This window comes from Nicotiana sylvestris, chromosome 10, assembly GCF_000393655.2.
Source record: "Nicotiana sylvestris chromosome 10, ASM39365v2, whole genome shotgun sequence".
Taxonomy (NCBI): domain Eukaryota; kingdom Viridiplantae; phylum Streptophyta; class Magnoliopsida; order Solanales; family Solanaceae; genus Nicotiana; species Nicotiana sylvestris.
Window position 1 is genome coordinate 171,435,779 of NC_091066.1, and position 16,238 is coordinate 171,452,016.

The window sequence follows — 16,238 nt, forward strand, 5'->3', positions numbered from 1 at the left end:
CTACCAGAAATGATGAAACTTAATTAGCTAAACAACGGAGCTTGTCCCTTCTGTTCTGAGAGAAGCAGGCATTGCAAAGTTGAAAACCAGGTGGGGGATTCCCGGCTACGTCGACATGCGACCGGCGGAAGGAACTGACATCGTTCACTTTGACCATCCTGGGTACTGTATATTTTACGTCTACCCCTTCCTGATCGGATACATGCTTCCTCTCCCTCTCCTAGTGGTAGACTTCTGCCGTTTTTATGAGGTGTGCCCCGCTTAACTTTCACCGTACATGTACAAGCTATTCCTTATGTTGATCAAGTTCGCGGAACTCGCCGGTCGTGAGATCACTTTGGATCATCTGCTCAGTATCTTCGCCCCTCAATGTGTCCTCGGGGATCGAGGAGTCTTGTGGTAAGAACGGATGACAGGACCAATCGCCATTTCTACGAGAAATATTTTTACGTGCGGACTGAGCACATTATGGCGGACCCAACGGGATTCCCTGGGAGGTGGAACTTTGCGCGTAAGTTTTTGTAATTTTAGTCGATGAGATGCCCGACCGTTTTCTGTTGTGATGCTAAACTTTATCATGTCTTTGTAGCTGAGAGATTGCCCCCTCCATCTGTCGAGGGTATTCGCGAATGGGTGAGTGTCATCCTTCCCCATACAGTAGGGGTTCGCACATGGTCGACGTTTTACGAAAGGTTCGGATGCAGGCCTCTTACAGGTGAGATGACGTTATTGTTTGCTATTCTTCCTCTCTTTTTACTTAGTTCTCACGTGTCGTTTATCGATGTTAGGGAGGGTGCAGAGAGCAAGGGATCCTCTGTTAGCTTTTCGTCAGCCGGCCTCATCTACTCGCCCTATCGCGGTGCCCATCGCCCAACCATCATCGAGGGCTGCTTTAGTTGAGTCTGCGGCCTTGGTTACTCCTGCGAGGGTGACTTCTCAGGTTAAAGTTCTGACCCGCATTGCTCGCCCAACGGGTGAATCTTCACCTACTGGGAAGATTGGGGGCCATCGAAGAGACAGCGAGTGGAGTTTGAGACTGCGCCCCCAATAGTGATTCATCTAGACGACTCTTCTACGACGAGATCTGGAGAGGGGGTTGTCGTGGCTCCCCCTGTTGGGACGGGACCAGCCGTTGCCTCGATTTGATCAGAGATTCCCACCATTATCGGTGGTCAGCAACCTATCATGGTGGAAGATCAGACTTCTGGGGCTACCGTTATAGTTTCGGACGTACCCTCGTCCTCTGCACTTGGTCGTGCTCCCCCTTTGGCTGCAGAAAGAGGGAAAGGCGTAGTGGTCGACAATTATGGTCGAAAGAGGGAAAGGCGTGGTTGAACGACCAGTTGTAAATCTGGCTATTTTTGAATTTCTCCCTTATTAATATCATACAAATAGAAATATCGAGTTCTGATAAAGACCACTTATGGATAAACAGGACGAAATTTAAAAGTAGTGAGTAATTGAAAGATAGCCACAGTTTCAAAAGTAATCAAAATTTATCCACTTTTTATGTAAAGCTAAATCTGAACGAAAACACTGTTCAAAATCCGAAAAATATTCCAGCATAATATAGTGGAGTTCGAATTTTTTACATGTGAATTTCGAGCATATTACACAAGTGCTTTAATCTCCAGTATATTATGCTGGAACTTTTCGTGTGCTGGAAGTTCATACACAGATACTTCAATCTCCAGTATATTATGCTGGAACTTTTCATGTGATGGAGTTCCAGCATATTAAGTTCATACACAAATGCATCAACCTCTATTATATTATGCTGGAACTTTCCGTATTGCAGAAAAACAGTGGTTGTTTTTTAATGATTTTGCAAACGCTAGCTATTTTGCAATTACCAATTCGAAAACTGATTAGCCCGTACTATTTTTACTAATAAACATTCGACAATACGGGAATACAATGGGTGCTCCCTAATAAGCTCCCAAAAATCATCATAAAAATTCGTATTTGCTTGTAGAAGTTTCTTTTACCCAAGCATATAGTTAATCAAAGATAAAGACACTCATCGTCTTGATACATATGTATATGATGCATTAGGTGAAGGTAATTGGAATATGATGGTAGTCAAGTTGGTGGTTTCTTACGTAAATTACTGGATCATTTTATTGGTCAAGACTTTTTAATGTTCATGATATTATAGATAAAATTATGAAAAATAGTATTAATTACAACGACCGATTGAAGCCGCCGTTTGAAACGCAACACTGTTTTACGCTCATTTGCCTTGACTTTAGTGTCAAATATTTGACCGGTGCAGTGACAAATAAGAAGGGGAATAAAGAAAAAATAAAACACTTGGCATTTTAAAATGTTGGTGGAATATATATATATATATAATTATATTTTTTTCCTTTCGTGTTCATTTCCTAACTCTTTTTACAAATTGACACAAAATTCAGTAGGGTTCTAATCAAATTGTGAAAGTAAAAGTGACGTATGTAAGTAGGTGAATTCTTCCTGTCCGTCTAAGTTTTGGTTGAAAATATTATTCGATATTTATTTTGGTGTGATGTAGTAAATATCTCATGAAATAGTAAGATACGATCAAACTGATCTCTCTTATTTTTTCTTTTTTGATGTACAAAGTATGCCGTATTCACGCAGGATTCGAGAAAGGGACGCATCTTATAGGTGTGATATAGACAACGATGATCTTATACATGATTTCAGCGAAGTGTTCAAGTCAAGGACTTAGGCGATCAAAGAAAAGAAGACTTGAAAGAAAAGCCTTCTATCCCACGGCCTACCTTAAGACAAATATCAGTGGCTAATTCTACAGTTCGAACCCGTAACCTATAGATCACACGAAAACAACCGATTAAAACATATCGCGCGATTATAATAAGAGTGACGTGTGTAATGCTCTCCCTTCACGAAGGAGAAAATTGTTGGTCCAACGAATAAACAAACCTCCAATTTTTGACCAAAAATAACATCAGAAAATCAGAGTAAGAACCTTCCATAGAAAATCTAATAAGATAGACTTGACTATGAGTCTATGACTCTCTTTTGAGTCAAATTTATTAAGTGGACAATTGTGATTTGTTCTTCAAACATATACTAACATAAATTAATATACACATCGAGTGCAGATAAATTTTTACAACCAAATATTCTAATCATATTCCTAATTCATAAATCTATTCTAATACACAAAAACCAATTTCAACAACCTTAAAAAATAGAAAGAAATGTCTTCTCTCTTTGTCTATCTCTTTGTACTCTCTTGCTTCTCTCTAAAAACCCATCTTCCTTTTGTAACAAGCCAGAAAAATTCAATAATTGGAGACACAATTGATGCAAATAAATGGATTTCTATTGCCTCAACAATAGTTTCATCAGGTGGAAATTTTGAGATGGGATTCTTCACACCAGGTAATAATTCCAATTATTACATAGGTATATGGTACAAAAAGTTAAGTATACAAACTGTTATTTGGGTAGCAAATAGAGTAACACCAGTTTCCATTTATGAAATGGATTTTGCACAATTCAAGATTCAAAATGGAAACTTAGTTCTACTCAATGGAACCAGACATATAATTTGGTCCACAAGTCTAAATTTCTCTACCGATTCTAATACTTCTCAAGTTGTAGCAACTTTATTTGATGATGGGAATTTGATATTGAGTAATGGAGATATTAATAATTCAAGAAATCATCTATGGACAAGTTTTGATCATCCGTCTCATACGTTTATGCCCGGTTCAAAATTCGGGTTCAATAAACGTACGAAACTAAAACAGGCTCTGATATCATGGAAAAACTCAAACGATCCTTCTCCAGGACCCTTTACACATGAAGTTAACATGGATAAATATAGTGGTCAAGGTGTTAATATGTGGAACGATAGTGTAATTTATTGGAACAGTGGACCTTGGACTGGTAACAATTTTACTGGTGTACCTTACGAACCAAATCCTATGTTTAATTACACATATGTTAACAATGATAATGAGGTTTATTATCAGTACAATTTCTTTAATCCTGCACTTATATCAAGATTTATTATGGATTTCGATGGACAAACGAAACAATTCCTATGGATGGATAGCACGAACGAATGGAAGGTGTTTTATGCTGATCCGAAACAAGTTTGTGATGTTTTTGGTTATTGTGGAGCTTTTGGTATTTGTAATGAACTAAGCTCCGCGGCTTCAGTATGTGATTGTTTGCCTGGTTTTAAGCCTAAATCGGACGAAGATTGGAATTTGAAAAGTTTTTCTGGTGGATGTATGAGGAAAATTGGATTGAAATGTGGTAATTCTAGTGTTGTTGATGGGGAGAAAGACAAGTTTTTGATGCAGAAAAATATGAGATTACCTGCAAATAATGAGTCTATGATAGTTCAGAATGAAGTTGAATGTGAAAATACATGTTTAAAGAATTGTGATTGTGTTGCTTATGCTTATAATAGTGGAAATATTGGATGTTTGATTTGGAGTGGAGAAATCTTGAATTTACAACAACTATCTCAAGATAATACAAATGGAAGCACAATCTATGTTAGGCTTGCAGCTTCTGAATTTTCAAGTAACAAAGGTAATGATTTGCAATTTCTCCTAAGTTTATAATTTTTGGAATGTACTACAAATTATTGTTTTTTATTAACTATCTGGTGTAATAACAACAACAACATATTCAGTATTATCACACACCGTGGGGTCAGGGGAGGATAGTGTGTACACAGATTTTACCCCTACCTTGTGAGTTGCGAGGATAGAGAGGTTGTTTCCAATAGACACTCGGCTCAGGAAAGCATAAGCACCACATTAATGAATTAACTATCTGGTGTCCAGAATATAGTAGTCGACTAATTCAGATTGTACCACATAAGGCCATTAAGGGGAAATATTCTCTACCAGGGATTTCTTCATTCTTGGAGTTGGAATCCGAGATATTCAGTGTAGGGGGATCTCATTCATCTTACCGCATCCTTTGATGGCTTAGCGGTCGTTTTTAATTACATACTTTTTTGAATCTACTAAGGATTTCTCCGGATTACTCCATCTGATGTTCGGAACTCAGTGGGTTCTACCGCATAAGGTCATTAAGCGAAAGCGCTCTCTATCATGGATCTCTTAATTCCGAGACCTCCAGTTTGGAGGGATCTCATCATCTTACCGCATCCTTTGGTGATAGACTGGGCGTCTTTAATTTATACAGTTCTTTTGAATCAAATTGGAATTTTTATTAATACATTTTTTCTTCTCTGTTTTTTTGTCTATTTATGAACTTATTAATTGTTTTCATTCTTTTTCCTAAGTAAATGTCTTCTTAATTTGTCCTCTTGATTAGCAGATGAACATCAAAAGCAAACATCAAAAAAGCTGAAAATTGCCATTCCTATTGGTGTAATTGCTGCACTTCTCTTTCTTTCATGCTTTTCCTACATATATTATAGAAAAAGAAGAAACAGAAAAATCAAAGGTAACAATAAACGTCTCTATTTTTTCATGGATCACAATTTTTCTCTTATTTTTCTCAATTTTTCATTAATAAAAATATTTTTTTTTGTCTTTGTTTAAATATACAGAGAGTACTACAAAATCTGTCATGCAAAATACTGAAGGAGAAGCAGAGCTAATTGATATTCAAGATGATGATAAAGGCAATATTGAAGTTCCATTCTTTAGTTTTGAAAGCATATTAATGGCAACAGATGACTTCTCAGAACAAAATAAGCTTGGACAAGGGGGATTTGGCCCTGTTTACAAGGTTTTTACTATATCTTTTTTTGTTAAAAGTTTTATAACCGAGAAATTTCCGAGAGCTAGTTGTTCACGGCTGAAATCGGTAGATAATGAGCCAGTTCCTCTAGCTTATTTCACTTAAATACAACACATTTATTTGTGACGGATCGAACCCCTGACGTGCGCCTAACTAACACGATCAGTTTATTTTTTCTTTAAAAAAAAAGTTGGGGGTATTATCACTTTCAGCCCGCGCCAGAAACTATTTACATTCGGTAGTCGAAAAAGTGTATAACATTTGTATAATTTTTGTATATAACATATAGAATATATATATATATATATATATATATATATATATATATATACACAAAAAAAATATACAAAAAATATATATTTTTCGGCTATTATTTGAGGGCGGCTAAACAGTGACATTTTTTCAAAGAATTGTGTCATGTTATTATCAAGTGGATGATTATTTCTTGATTGTAATATGACTCTTGGAATTTTTTGTTTAGGGCATATTTTCAGGAGGAAGAGAAATTGCAGTGAAAAGGCTATCAAGTCATTCTGGACAAGGCATAAATGAATTCAAGAATGAAGTAATGTTGATTGCAAGGCTTCAACATAGAAATCTTGTTAGACTTTTGGGTTATTGTATCCAATCAAATGAAAAGATTTTACTCTATGAGTATATGGCAAACAAAAGTTTAGACACCTTCATATTTGGTTAGTATCTTTTGCTTACGAGTTTAACGTAAATATCTTGTACTTTTTTACGAACTACTGATCTGATAGCGTAAAATTTCTTTACTTATTTCTTTGCGTTACAGCTCCGCAAGATCGAAAACTATGCATGAAATTGGATTGGAGGAAGAGATTTGAAATTATAGAGGGAATTGCTAGAGGACTTCTTTATTTACACTATGACTCAAGGTTAAGGATCATTCATAGAGATCTCAAAACAAGTAATATATTATTAGATGAAGAGTTGAACCCAAAAATATCAGATTTTGGCTTAGCAAGGGTTGTTGAAGGGAAAATTACACAAGCAAATACAAATAAAGTGGTTGGAACCTAGTAAGTCCTTCCTATTTTCCTCATATATATTATTTTGAAATTTAAATTGGAAAAATCTAGTGTCTACGTTACTCGGACTCTTCAAAAATATCATCACATTCGTGTCATCCTTCAAATATGTATTATTTTTGGAGGATCCGACATACATCCGGCGTCATTTTTAAAGAGTCTGAGCGACGTAGGCTAGTATTGATTTTCTCATCCATTAATATATTTGTTTAATACTATTTTTGCAGTGGCTATATGGCTCCAGAATATGCAATAGATGGATTATTTTCAATTAAGTCAGATGTATTTAGTTTTGGAATAGTTATACTGGAGATCATCAGTGGTAGAAGAAATACTGGATTTTTTCACCAAGAAGAAGCATCAAACCTCTTAGGCCATGTGAGTAAAGAACTACTTAAATTCTATATATTATTGCATCATATTACAACAATTACAACTAGGGATACTCAAACTTGTAACTTTTAAGTCTAAAAGAGCAGCTCGGTGCACTAAGCTCCTGCTATGCGCGGGATACGGAGAAGGCCCGGACCACAAGGATCTATCGTACGCAGAACAACCTAATGTAACTTTTAAGTCTAATACACAATATTCCAAAGAAACAAAAGGGTCGGATTTCGAAAAACAAAATATCATATTCATCATTTTCCCTTAAAGTAGGAGAGCCTTGACGTAATTGGTAAAGTTACTGCCATGAGACCAAGAGGTCACGGGTTCGAGTGGAAATATACTCTTGTAGAAATGCACGGTAAGACTGCGTACAATAGACCCTTATAATCCGATTCTTCCCCGGACTCTGCGCATAGCAGGAGCTTAGTGCACCGGACTGTCCTTTCTATCATTTTCCCTTAAAACTTTTTTCTTGCCATACCATCATCAACCTGGTTTCCTCCTTTAAGTACATCCTTGATATCACAAGTTACATATTGCTCGGACTCTTAAAAATGTCTTCAGATACATACCAAAAATATTATATATTTTTAGAGTATATGTCCCGAGTGCGATAACATTTTTGGAGAGCCCGTACGACATAAATTAGACTCCCAATTAAAGTCATGAGGAACTTGCAATCATAAATTCTTGATATTAAATACTTAAAAAACTTACTTCTTCTTCTCATATTATACATTTTGGTTAACATATGTTACCATTTTAGGCATGGAGATTATGGAAAGAAGATAAGGCAATGGACTTAGTGGATCAATCACTACAAGAATCATGCAACAAAGAAGAAGCAATTAAATGCCTTAATGTTGGGCTTTTGTGTGTACAAGAAGATCCAAAAGATCGACCCAACACAACAAATATAATAATGATGCTTGGTAGTGAAAATATTATTTCTCTTCCAAGGCCAAATCAACCAGCTTTTATGACAAGAAAATGTGCTAATAACACATCTTCTTCTGCTGCTGCTAAATCAGATATTGTTTCCAATAATGAGCTGACTGTCACCATTGAAACCGGTCGATAACAAGCTATGTTGCTCGAACTAGTTAAAAATTTCGCCGGCTGCATGTCGGTTCCTCCAAAAGTAAGTACGACAGTAATTTTGGAGACTCAATGCGCAACATATATAACAAGAGTAAGATGCTATCAATTTTGTAAACATTTTCATTAATTTATGTATCTTTACATAAGCTGCAAAGATAGTATAGTTAACACAACATAGACATGGTATGAGTAGCTACATTGTTAGTGTTAATGGGACTAAGAAAAGTCCCTAATTGTAACATGATGTGTGTGTACATATAAAAAAGAGCTCCTTGTAAATTAATGATAACATTTGGGAATTTGTTTGGGTTTCTCATTCGGCATCCAGTATCCTGTTAGGTCCCGACTAAATTTGAATTTGCGCCGGGAATCCTATATTAAGGGTAACTAAAGTGCTCCCTAATAAAGACGACTCCATATTCATGGCTCATATTCAAGACCTCTGATTAAAAATGTCATGGCTCATATTCAAGACCTCTGATTAAAAATGAAAGAATTGGTAACATATTGGAACTATATTCATAATGTACATGAGTGTCACAATCAATCAAAATTATAATAATGAAAGGGGCCTATGGACATAAATTAGTATTAATCAAAGTTGAAGCATAGCCATTTATTCCTATAATAAAAATAACGCAAGAAGATGGGCTAGTGAAAGCTAGCACTAGTAAATGCTGCATTTTTGGACTAAAAAACTATCAAAAATAATCATGTCCAAGAATCTAAGGGGAGATGCAACATTTAATGGAAACAATAAATAGAGAATGCAAGATCTGGTGGCAAGTAAATTAAGTTTCAAAAGATTATAATTTCTTAAAAAATTGTATTAAGATTATACTGGGTTGTTGTTGTTGTTGTTTTAAAAAAAATATATTTTCCATTTAATTATTGATTAATTATTTATTTGTGGCCAAGCAAATTCCCTCTAACTTGTCCCGTTATCTAGGTTGAAATACTAGGGCGTCCATCAAAGATGGAGTCAGAATTTAAAGTTTATAGGTTTTGAACTTGTCATCGAAACTCATAGCTCGTCTTAGTTATTGAGTTCGTAATTAAATATTTATATACTCCATAATGTATAAACTTGTTAATACAAAAACAGGGTATATAAACAAAAAATATTGAATTCGCCCCAACACGTACGTAGCTAATAACTAGCTCTGCTTTGCGTCCATCGTATGATTAGCACAGAGACAAGTCAAGTCTTGGCTCCGCCTCTGCTTTTAAATACAACTTGTATACAACTCCTCTTCTCAAAGTCTTCTTCCACAAAAATATTGGTATAAATATAGGCATATTATAGAACAGAGTTAGCCATATATATATATATATCCTCTCCTCCTTCAGCCACCCACACACACTCTTATATCTTCTTCTGAGAAAATAGAAAAGGGAATAATTAATAAGAGGTAATTAAGAAACAAAAAAATGGGATTTATGTATCATATATCAGAAATATGTGAAGTTTCAAGTAAAAGAAAGAGCAAAAAACACAAAACCATGCAGGTACGTCCTCATTTTATGATTTATATTATCTACTCCTATCTTTTATCTTTTTATAGTATTATTTTTCTTACATCGGTATAATGTTGATATAAACTTAAATGGAGAAACATGATCAGTAAGATTTATATATATAATCGAACTTAACTTATAGTCGAACTTAACTTATAGTCGAGCTTAACTTGTTTGATACTGACGCGTAAAAATAATAGTTGCTGTTTTTGTATCTATGATCGGATGACAGTAATATTTATGTTTTATTGGATAATCTTTATTTATCTCATTTTGCACAACAATTTTCAGACAGTTGAAATAAAGGTAAAAATGGACTGCGATGGCTGTGAAAGGAAAGTCAGAAATGCTGTTTCCTCCATGAAAGGTTAATTGCCTTGTTCTCTATAAGTTATTAGTCTTAATTTTTTATAAAGAATTATTTGTAATAATCTTTAAGGTAACCTGATAATGTAAAATACTTTCATATATTAGCGTATGAAAGTTAAACTATTACTGTAGAAGATTTATTTGATTCCCGATTAAATTAATTAGTTCAACCTTTTATGTATCGCCTCTTTTCATCTTCTTGAGCCGAGGGTGTTTCGAAACAGCCTCTCTGTCCCTCGGGATAGGGGTAAGGTTTGCATACACATTATACTCTCCAGCCCCACCAGTGAGATTTCACAGGATCGCTATTATTGTTGTAGCCTTTTATGTATCCTTCTTTATAATGTAATTGTTAGTCTCAAAATTATCTAGAAGATGAGGATTAAAATATTTCCAGTTTTTATTTTTTCACCCATCAACTTTTTCTATTACTGTTATTTTGGTCCTACACACACATCTTTCATAAATGCACCTTGTGTTCTCAACAAACAAAATTAAATAGACATATCTAATAAGAAAAAAATAAACAATATATAAGCCCTTTTATTTACAATCACAAACCTGCTTTTTCATATTTATTATAGGCTACTTCTTATGATAGCTACAATGTCCTTATCATATTAATTCTACTCACTCTCCGTAATAATTTACTATGTTGTTCGAACTCTTCAAAAATATTGATGAGTACGTTCGGATCTTCTCAAAATAGAGCATTTTTGGAGGATCCGACATGGATGTGGCAACATTAATTTTTGAAAAATTTAAGCAACATTTGATCTATTAACTACTAGTGAGTGTCAACTGATATCCTTTCGCCAGAAAATTACACTGTATTATTAGGTGTAATTTTTTTTTTATGCATATACTATATATTGAATCCCCTTGACTTTTTCGCATATTTGATTTTTTGTATTTTGATACCACGTAGCGAAAATTCTGACTCTGTCACCTAACAATACATGATTCCACTTTAATTGAGACTTATTTTTTCTTCCATATTTCTATCTTTTAGGTGTGAAATCAGTGGAAATAAACAGAAAAGATAGCAGGGTGACAGTGAGTGGTTATGTAGAAAAAAGCAAGGTGTTAAAGAAAGTAGAGAAAACTGGAAAGAAAGCTGAAATCTGGCCATATGTTAAATATAATTTAGTATCAAATCCTTATGCTGTTGGAGTATATGACAAGAAGGCACCTTCTGGCTATGTCAAGATTGATCCTCAAGTTCTTCAAATTCCAAATACACCTTCTGAGATATTCACTTCTATGTTTAGTGATGAAAACCCAAATGCTTGTTCAATTATGTAAAATTTGTCTTGGAAAATTAGTACAATACAGTAAAAAAAAAAAAAAGAAGAAGAAGAAGAAGGGATTGTTACACAAATAGCCGGCCAGATTCAATGTTTACTTTTTCTAGCCGGTATACATAGATTATACAATGATTATACATACATATATATATATATACATATATTATACATCAGCTGGCTATTTTTAGTTTAAGAGATTAGGTGGGAAGCTATTTGGGTTAATTCTTAAAAAGAAAAAGAAAAAGAAACATGGAAGTTGAATAGGTATCTTATTCTCAAGTGTCACTACAAGAAAAGGGCATTTAGCGAGGGAAAATTTGGTCGCTAAATGTTCTAATACGGTCATTATTGGTCAAATACAACAACAACAACAACAATAACCCAGTATAATCTCACAAGTGGGGTTTGGGGAGGGTAATATGTACGCAGACCTTACCCCTACCCCGAAGGGTAGAGAGGTTGTTTCCAGGGTAGAGAGGCTGTTTATTGGTCAAATACAATCAGAATAAATCTGGTCGTCACTGATCGCTAAAAGCTTTGACGTCAAAACTACATTCCGATGCAAAACTTGTTCCCATTCCGTGTTTAAATAAATAAATGAATGAAAAACGTGTGTATCTCATACATGTATTTCTCACTTAACCATATATATATTCTCACTTAATTTTTATCCACTCAAGCATATATAATCATATATGTGTAATTTGATATTATAAGATCTATAAATGTAGATGAGCTAGGGACATTGCAACATATGTCTAGGTTGACAAGATCAGCCTAGGAGTCAAAAAATTCAAGCAATTTTAGGTCATATGCATGCATGTATAACTAATAGTGGGCAATATACCTCTTTTGAGATTTCTCTTATGACATGTTAGTTATTTAAATTCGAGAAATATATATTTTTAGCCGTTCCTAAATGTGTGTGCGTTATATGCATATATTTTATACACTTTTTAGCTAATGAACGTAATTAGCTTCGACCGACATGTCAATTTTGTATTTTGCCCCTTAAATTCTCAATCATATTCAATGTAATTGGGCCTCAAAATGCCGATGCTATAATTGGGTTGTTGACCCACTTGTCTTCCGTACAGAAATGTCCTAAATAAGTTCTAACTTATCAATTTCTAGCCATTAATCATATACTTACCAAACCTAGCCAAAAACATATAAAAATTAAAAACTCAAATAAATAAGGTTCTTTCTCCTCAAGAATCACAAACTAAGATCTCCTTCCATATTTTTAAGCGTGATTAGCAACATTAGATGCAAGACGGAAAGAAAATCTCATCGATGAGGTGGCAAATAAGGTGATGAAATATATATATATATATATATATATCCAAAAATCTAAGCAAAAAAAGGATCTTTTTAAATGGGTATGGTTGAAATTCATTGAAAATATATAGATGAGTCAATATACAAAATTTGGGGACGATTAGAGGTGATTTGGACTGATTTGGTATCAAAATTCTTAGTTAAAATTGAGCTCAAAAAATTTCTTCGGCAACACATGTATCTCACATATACGTATACATGTGATATACATTTGATAAAAATATGATATATATATATATATATATATATATAGTGTGTGTGTGTGTGTGTGTGTGCGCGCGCGCGCGTGTGTGTGTGTGATACACAAATAATACATAGTGTGATACATACATCATTTTTTTTCACGTTCATTTTCTACTTTGAATTTTCAATTCAAACAACCTCAAAACTACACCAAACCATCCCAAAATTGAAATTCAAGCTCTTTAAGATGTACCCAATCTATTCTAATAAAACTCACTCAAAAAAGAGCAAATAAATTGACTTTTTTTTGCTACAAATAGCTAATTGATTAATATTAGTAATATTTGGCTAATATTAATAATATTTTATGAATTGGTTAATTTTGTAATAAACGACTTATAAATGGACATAGTTGATAGTTGTCGTAACGCAAATATTTAACCAAATTCGTCGGAAATTGGCTCGTAGAAATTATTTTTGACGGGCTTTTCGTCCAAAAAATCCTTTCCCGACTAGCTTATTTCTATCGTAATTCGCGCTTCGTTATTTGTGTCAAGTTCTTAATTTTGGTTATTCTTCTGAAAATCATTTTTTTTCATTTACCTACGACCTTCCAACTTAGAAGGATTACTTATATCTCATATGCATGTATAACTAAAAGTTAGCAATATACCTCTTTTGATATTTATCTTATGGCATGTGTTAGTCATTTAAATTCGAGAAATATATAACTTTTAGCCGTTTCCAAAAATAATAGTCAATAATTTTTTTTGTTTTTTATACATGTGTCTTATATACATATATTTCATATACTTATTGACTCACGAATGCAATTAGTTTCGACCGGCCGGCCAATTTTGTATTTTGCTTAAAATTTTAGGAGAAATTCAAAAATAGTCAGATTTACAACTGGCCGTTCAAAAATAGCTCAGTTTCAAAAGTAATCGAAATTTAGCCACTTTTCATGTAAAGATAAATCTGAGCGAAAACACTGTTCAAAAACCAAAAAATATGTCAGTATATTATACTGGAGTTCCAACATAAGTATGCTTGAACTCCAGCATATTATACCTGGAACTCCAGCATAATATGATGGAGTTCCAGCAAGTATACCGGTCCAGCATAATATACTGGAGTTTGGAGCACCGGTGCTCCAGTCTCCAGTATATTATACTGGAGCCAGCAAAGTATATCGGTCCAGCATAATATGCTGGAGTTCATACACAGGTGCATCGAACTCCAGTATATGATGTTGGACCGGTCTATGTTGCAGCAAAATAGTGGCAATTTTTCATTGACTTGGTAAACGCTGGCTATTTTTGAATGACCAGTCCGAAAACTGGTTATACCATGCTATTTTTACCTTGTCTCCCTGACCCTAAAAAGACGCAAATTTTCAAGGGGCAAGTGCACAAATAGTCATTCTAAGGGATGCTATTTAGAGATTAGCCAGTACTTATTTTGTCCAAAATTTTTCAACTAAAAATCTTAACTTTAGGACAATTCAGAATATTTTTGTCCTGAAAATCTGAACTAAAAAACTAAAATTCAAGGCGCACTGGCTAATTCCTAAATAGCAGTCCTTTAGAATGGCTACCAATTGGCTCATCGAAAATATTTTTGATGGGCTTTTCTTCGAAAATCCCTTCGGGAGAAATTCAAAAATAGCCAGATTTATAATTGGTCATTCAAAAATAGCCACAATTTCAAAAGTAATCGAAATTTAGCCATTTTTCATGTAAAGTCATAGGGATGGCAATGGGGCGGGTGCGGTGCGGGGCGGGGTGGGTTAAAACAATTTTTAAAACTTTTAAAGCGGGGCGGGGTAGGTTGCGGGTTTAATGCGAGGCAACTTTGAATTTTATCTTTTTTGAAATAAAGCAATCATTTTCACTATAATTTCACATTCTTCTTCACCAGCACGAATACTATTTTAATTTATAATTAACCAATTTGCATAAAAAACTTCTTTGTAGGGCATGCGATTCCCGTTAGTGAGTCTATTTAACACCAATCCAGATAATATCAGAGTATAGTAAGTGACTCTCATCCAATCAACCAACAATAACATATTTAGTGTGATCGCACAAATAAAGTCTGAAAAGAATATTGTATATACAGATTTTACCTTTATATTGTGAAGGTAAAGAAACCGTTTACAATAGACGATCGGCTCAACATGATTAAAAAACAATTTGATGTGATTGGCAGCTTCAGAATTTGAGTAACTATTCAAAATTGATGAATGTCATTGCCACATAATTGTTCATTTGTTTCTTCCTTTTGTAATTTACTATAGCAAAATAGGACAATTGCATGTCAAAAAAGGAACAACGTCAGTGGTCTACATAAGAGGGACATTATGTTACAAATAGAACTGTCTCTTTATATGTAGGGTATATACTAAGCTGTCTCCATATATGAGGATTCATTCATACAAAAACAAAAAAATTGAGTTGTCTATCAAACAACTAGAGGTCCTACTCTTTTATATTCTATTTAATTCTTTTATGTTGTATTTGAAATGCATGACTTCTCCGCTATCGTATTTCTTTTTAAATTAATTTGATTTTGCTTTTTTTAATCCGATGGTGTATCAAAAGGATTATATTTACATTATTCTTTTTATACCCTACTTATTGAATTACACTGGATGCATTATTATTGTTTATATTTAAAGAAGATAAAGGTAAGTAAAATTAATCAATTTGATATATTGTGGATTTTTTTTCAAATCTTTTTAGGGCGCTGTTTGGAGTCGTTTAGCAATTAAATGAAAAGGGATGAGGGAAAATTGAATCGCTACATATAAATCTTCATTAAGTTTAACTTTTGTAGTTTCGTAGAATGATCTGACCATATTGAATCTATTGAGCCCGTGACCTTTTGATCACACGCCACCAACTCTTACTGTTGCACCAACTCTAAGATTCCATTTCATTTTTAAAATTTTAGATATTTAAAAATTATCCGACAACATTCTTGTCACGAGTCACCAGCAAACTTTGGACTGAAAAAATTATTTGGAATTTTCTTTTTGTTTTTGGGACTCAAAAGAATAACTTAGAAATTTAGAAGAGATAAGGGCTACATCCATGTTTTTAAACTTGTTGACTTAATTTCCTCCATTCAAAATGAACAACAACATCAACAACAACCCTCTATAATCTCATTTAGTGGGGTTTGAGAAAGATAGTGTGTACGCAGATCTTACCCCTACCCTAGAGTAGAG

General features: G+C 34.0%; 2 protein-coding genes across 3 annotated transcripts; both read left to right on the plus strand.

Annotated features, from left to right (window-relative positions):
- The first annotated feature begins 3,170 nt into the window (after positions 1–3,170).
- On the plus strand, positions 3,171–8,604 carry LOC104225054 (G-type lectin S-receptor-like serine/threonine-protein kinase At4g27290). 2 transcript variants are annotated; one of them, XM_009776814.2, is made up of 7 exons: positions 3,171–4,560; positions 5,317–5,448; positions 5,555–5,736; positions 6,230–6,440; positions 6,545–6,791; positions 7,028–7,178; positions 7,954–8,604. In XM_009776814.2, exons 1-7 carry the CDS (start codon positions 3,210–3,212, stop codon positions 8,266–8,268), a joined length of 2,589 nt encoding a protein of 862 aa, XP_009775116.1. In that variant the 5' UTR covers positions 3,171–3,209; the 3' UTR covers positions 8,269–8,604. The 2 variants fall into 2 exon arrangements, with proteins under 2 accessions (XP_009775116.1, XP_009775117.1); XM_009776815.2 differs by having other exon boundaries at positions 3,172–4,560; positions 5,320–5,448.
- A 1,005-nt stretch (positions 8,605–9,609) lies between these two features.
- On the plus strand, positions 9,610–11,558 carry LOC104225053 (heavy metal-associated isoprenylated plant protein 20-like). The gene is made up of 3 exons (XM_009776813.2): positions 9,610–9,797; positions 10,098–10,173; positions 11,188–11,558. Exons 1-3 carry the CDS (start codon positions 9,720–9,722, stop codon positions 11,478–11,480), a joined length of 447 nt encoding a protein of 148 aa, XP_009775115.1. The 5' UTR covers positions 9,610–9,719; the 3' UTR covers positions 11,481–11,558.
- The last annotated feature ends 4,680 nt before the right edge of the window (positions 11,559–16,238 follow it).

What these genes read in the sequence shown, in the direction of transcription:
- LOC104225054 (XM_009776814.2), top strand. Translation starts at nt 3,210, where the DNA reads ATGTCTTCTCTCTTTGTCTATCTCTTTGTACTCTCTTGCTTCTCTCTA. An exon ending in TTTAGACACCTTCATATTTG is followed by an intron (nt 6,441 to 6,544) that starts GTTAGTATCTTT and finishes TTTGCGTTACAG; the next exon opens with CTCCGCAAGATCGAAAACTA. An exon ending in AATAAAGTGGTTGGAACCTA is followed by an intron (nt 6,792 to 7,027) that starts GTAAGTCCTTCC and finishes CTATTTTTGCAG; the next exon opens with TGGCTATATGGCTCCAGAAT.
- LOC104225053 (XM_009776813.2), top strand. Translation starts at nt 9,720, where the DNA reads ATGGGATTTATGTATCATATATCAGAAATATGTGAAGTTTCAAGTAAA. An exon ending in AAAAACACAAAACCATGCAG is followed by an intron (nt 9,798 to 10,097) that starts GTACGTCCTCAT and finishes AACAATTTTCAG; the next exon opens with ACAGTTGAAATAAAGGTAAA. An exon ending in TGCTGTTTCCTCCATGAAAG is followed by an intron (nt 10,174 to 11,187) that starts GTTAATTGCCTT and finishes TCTATCTTTTAG; the next exon opens with GTGTGAAATCAGTGGAAATA.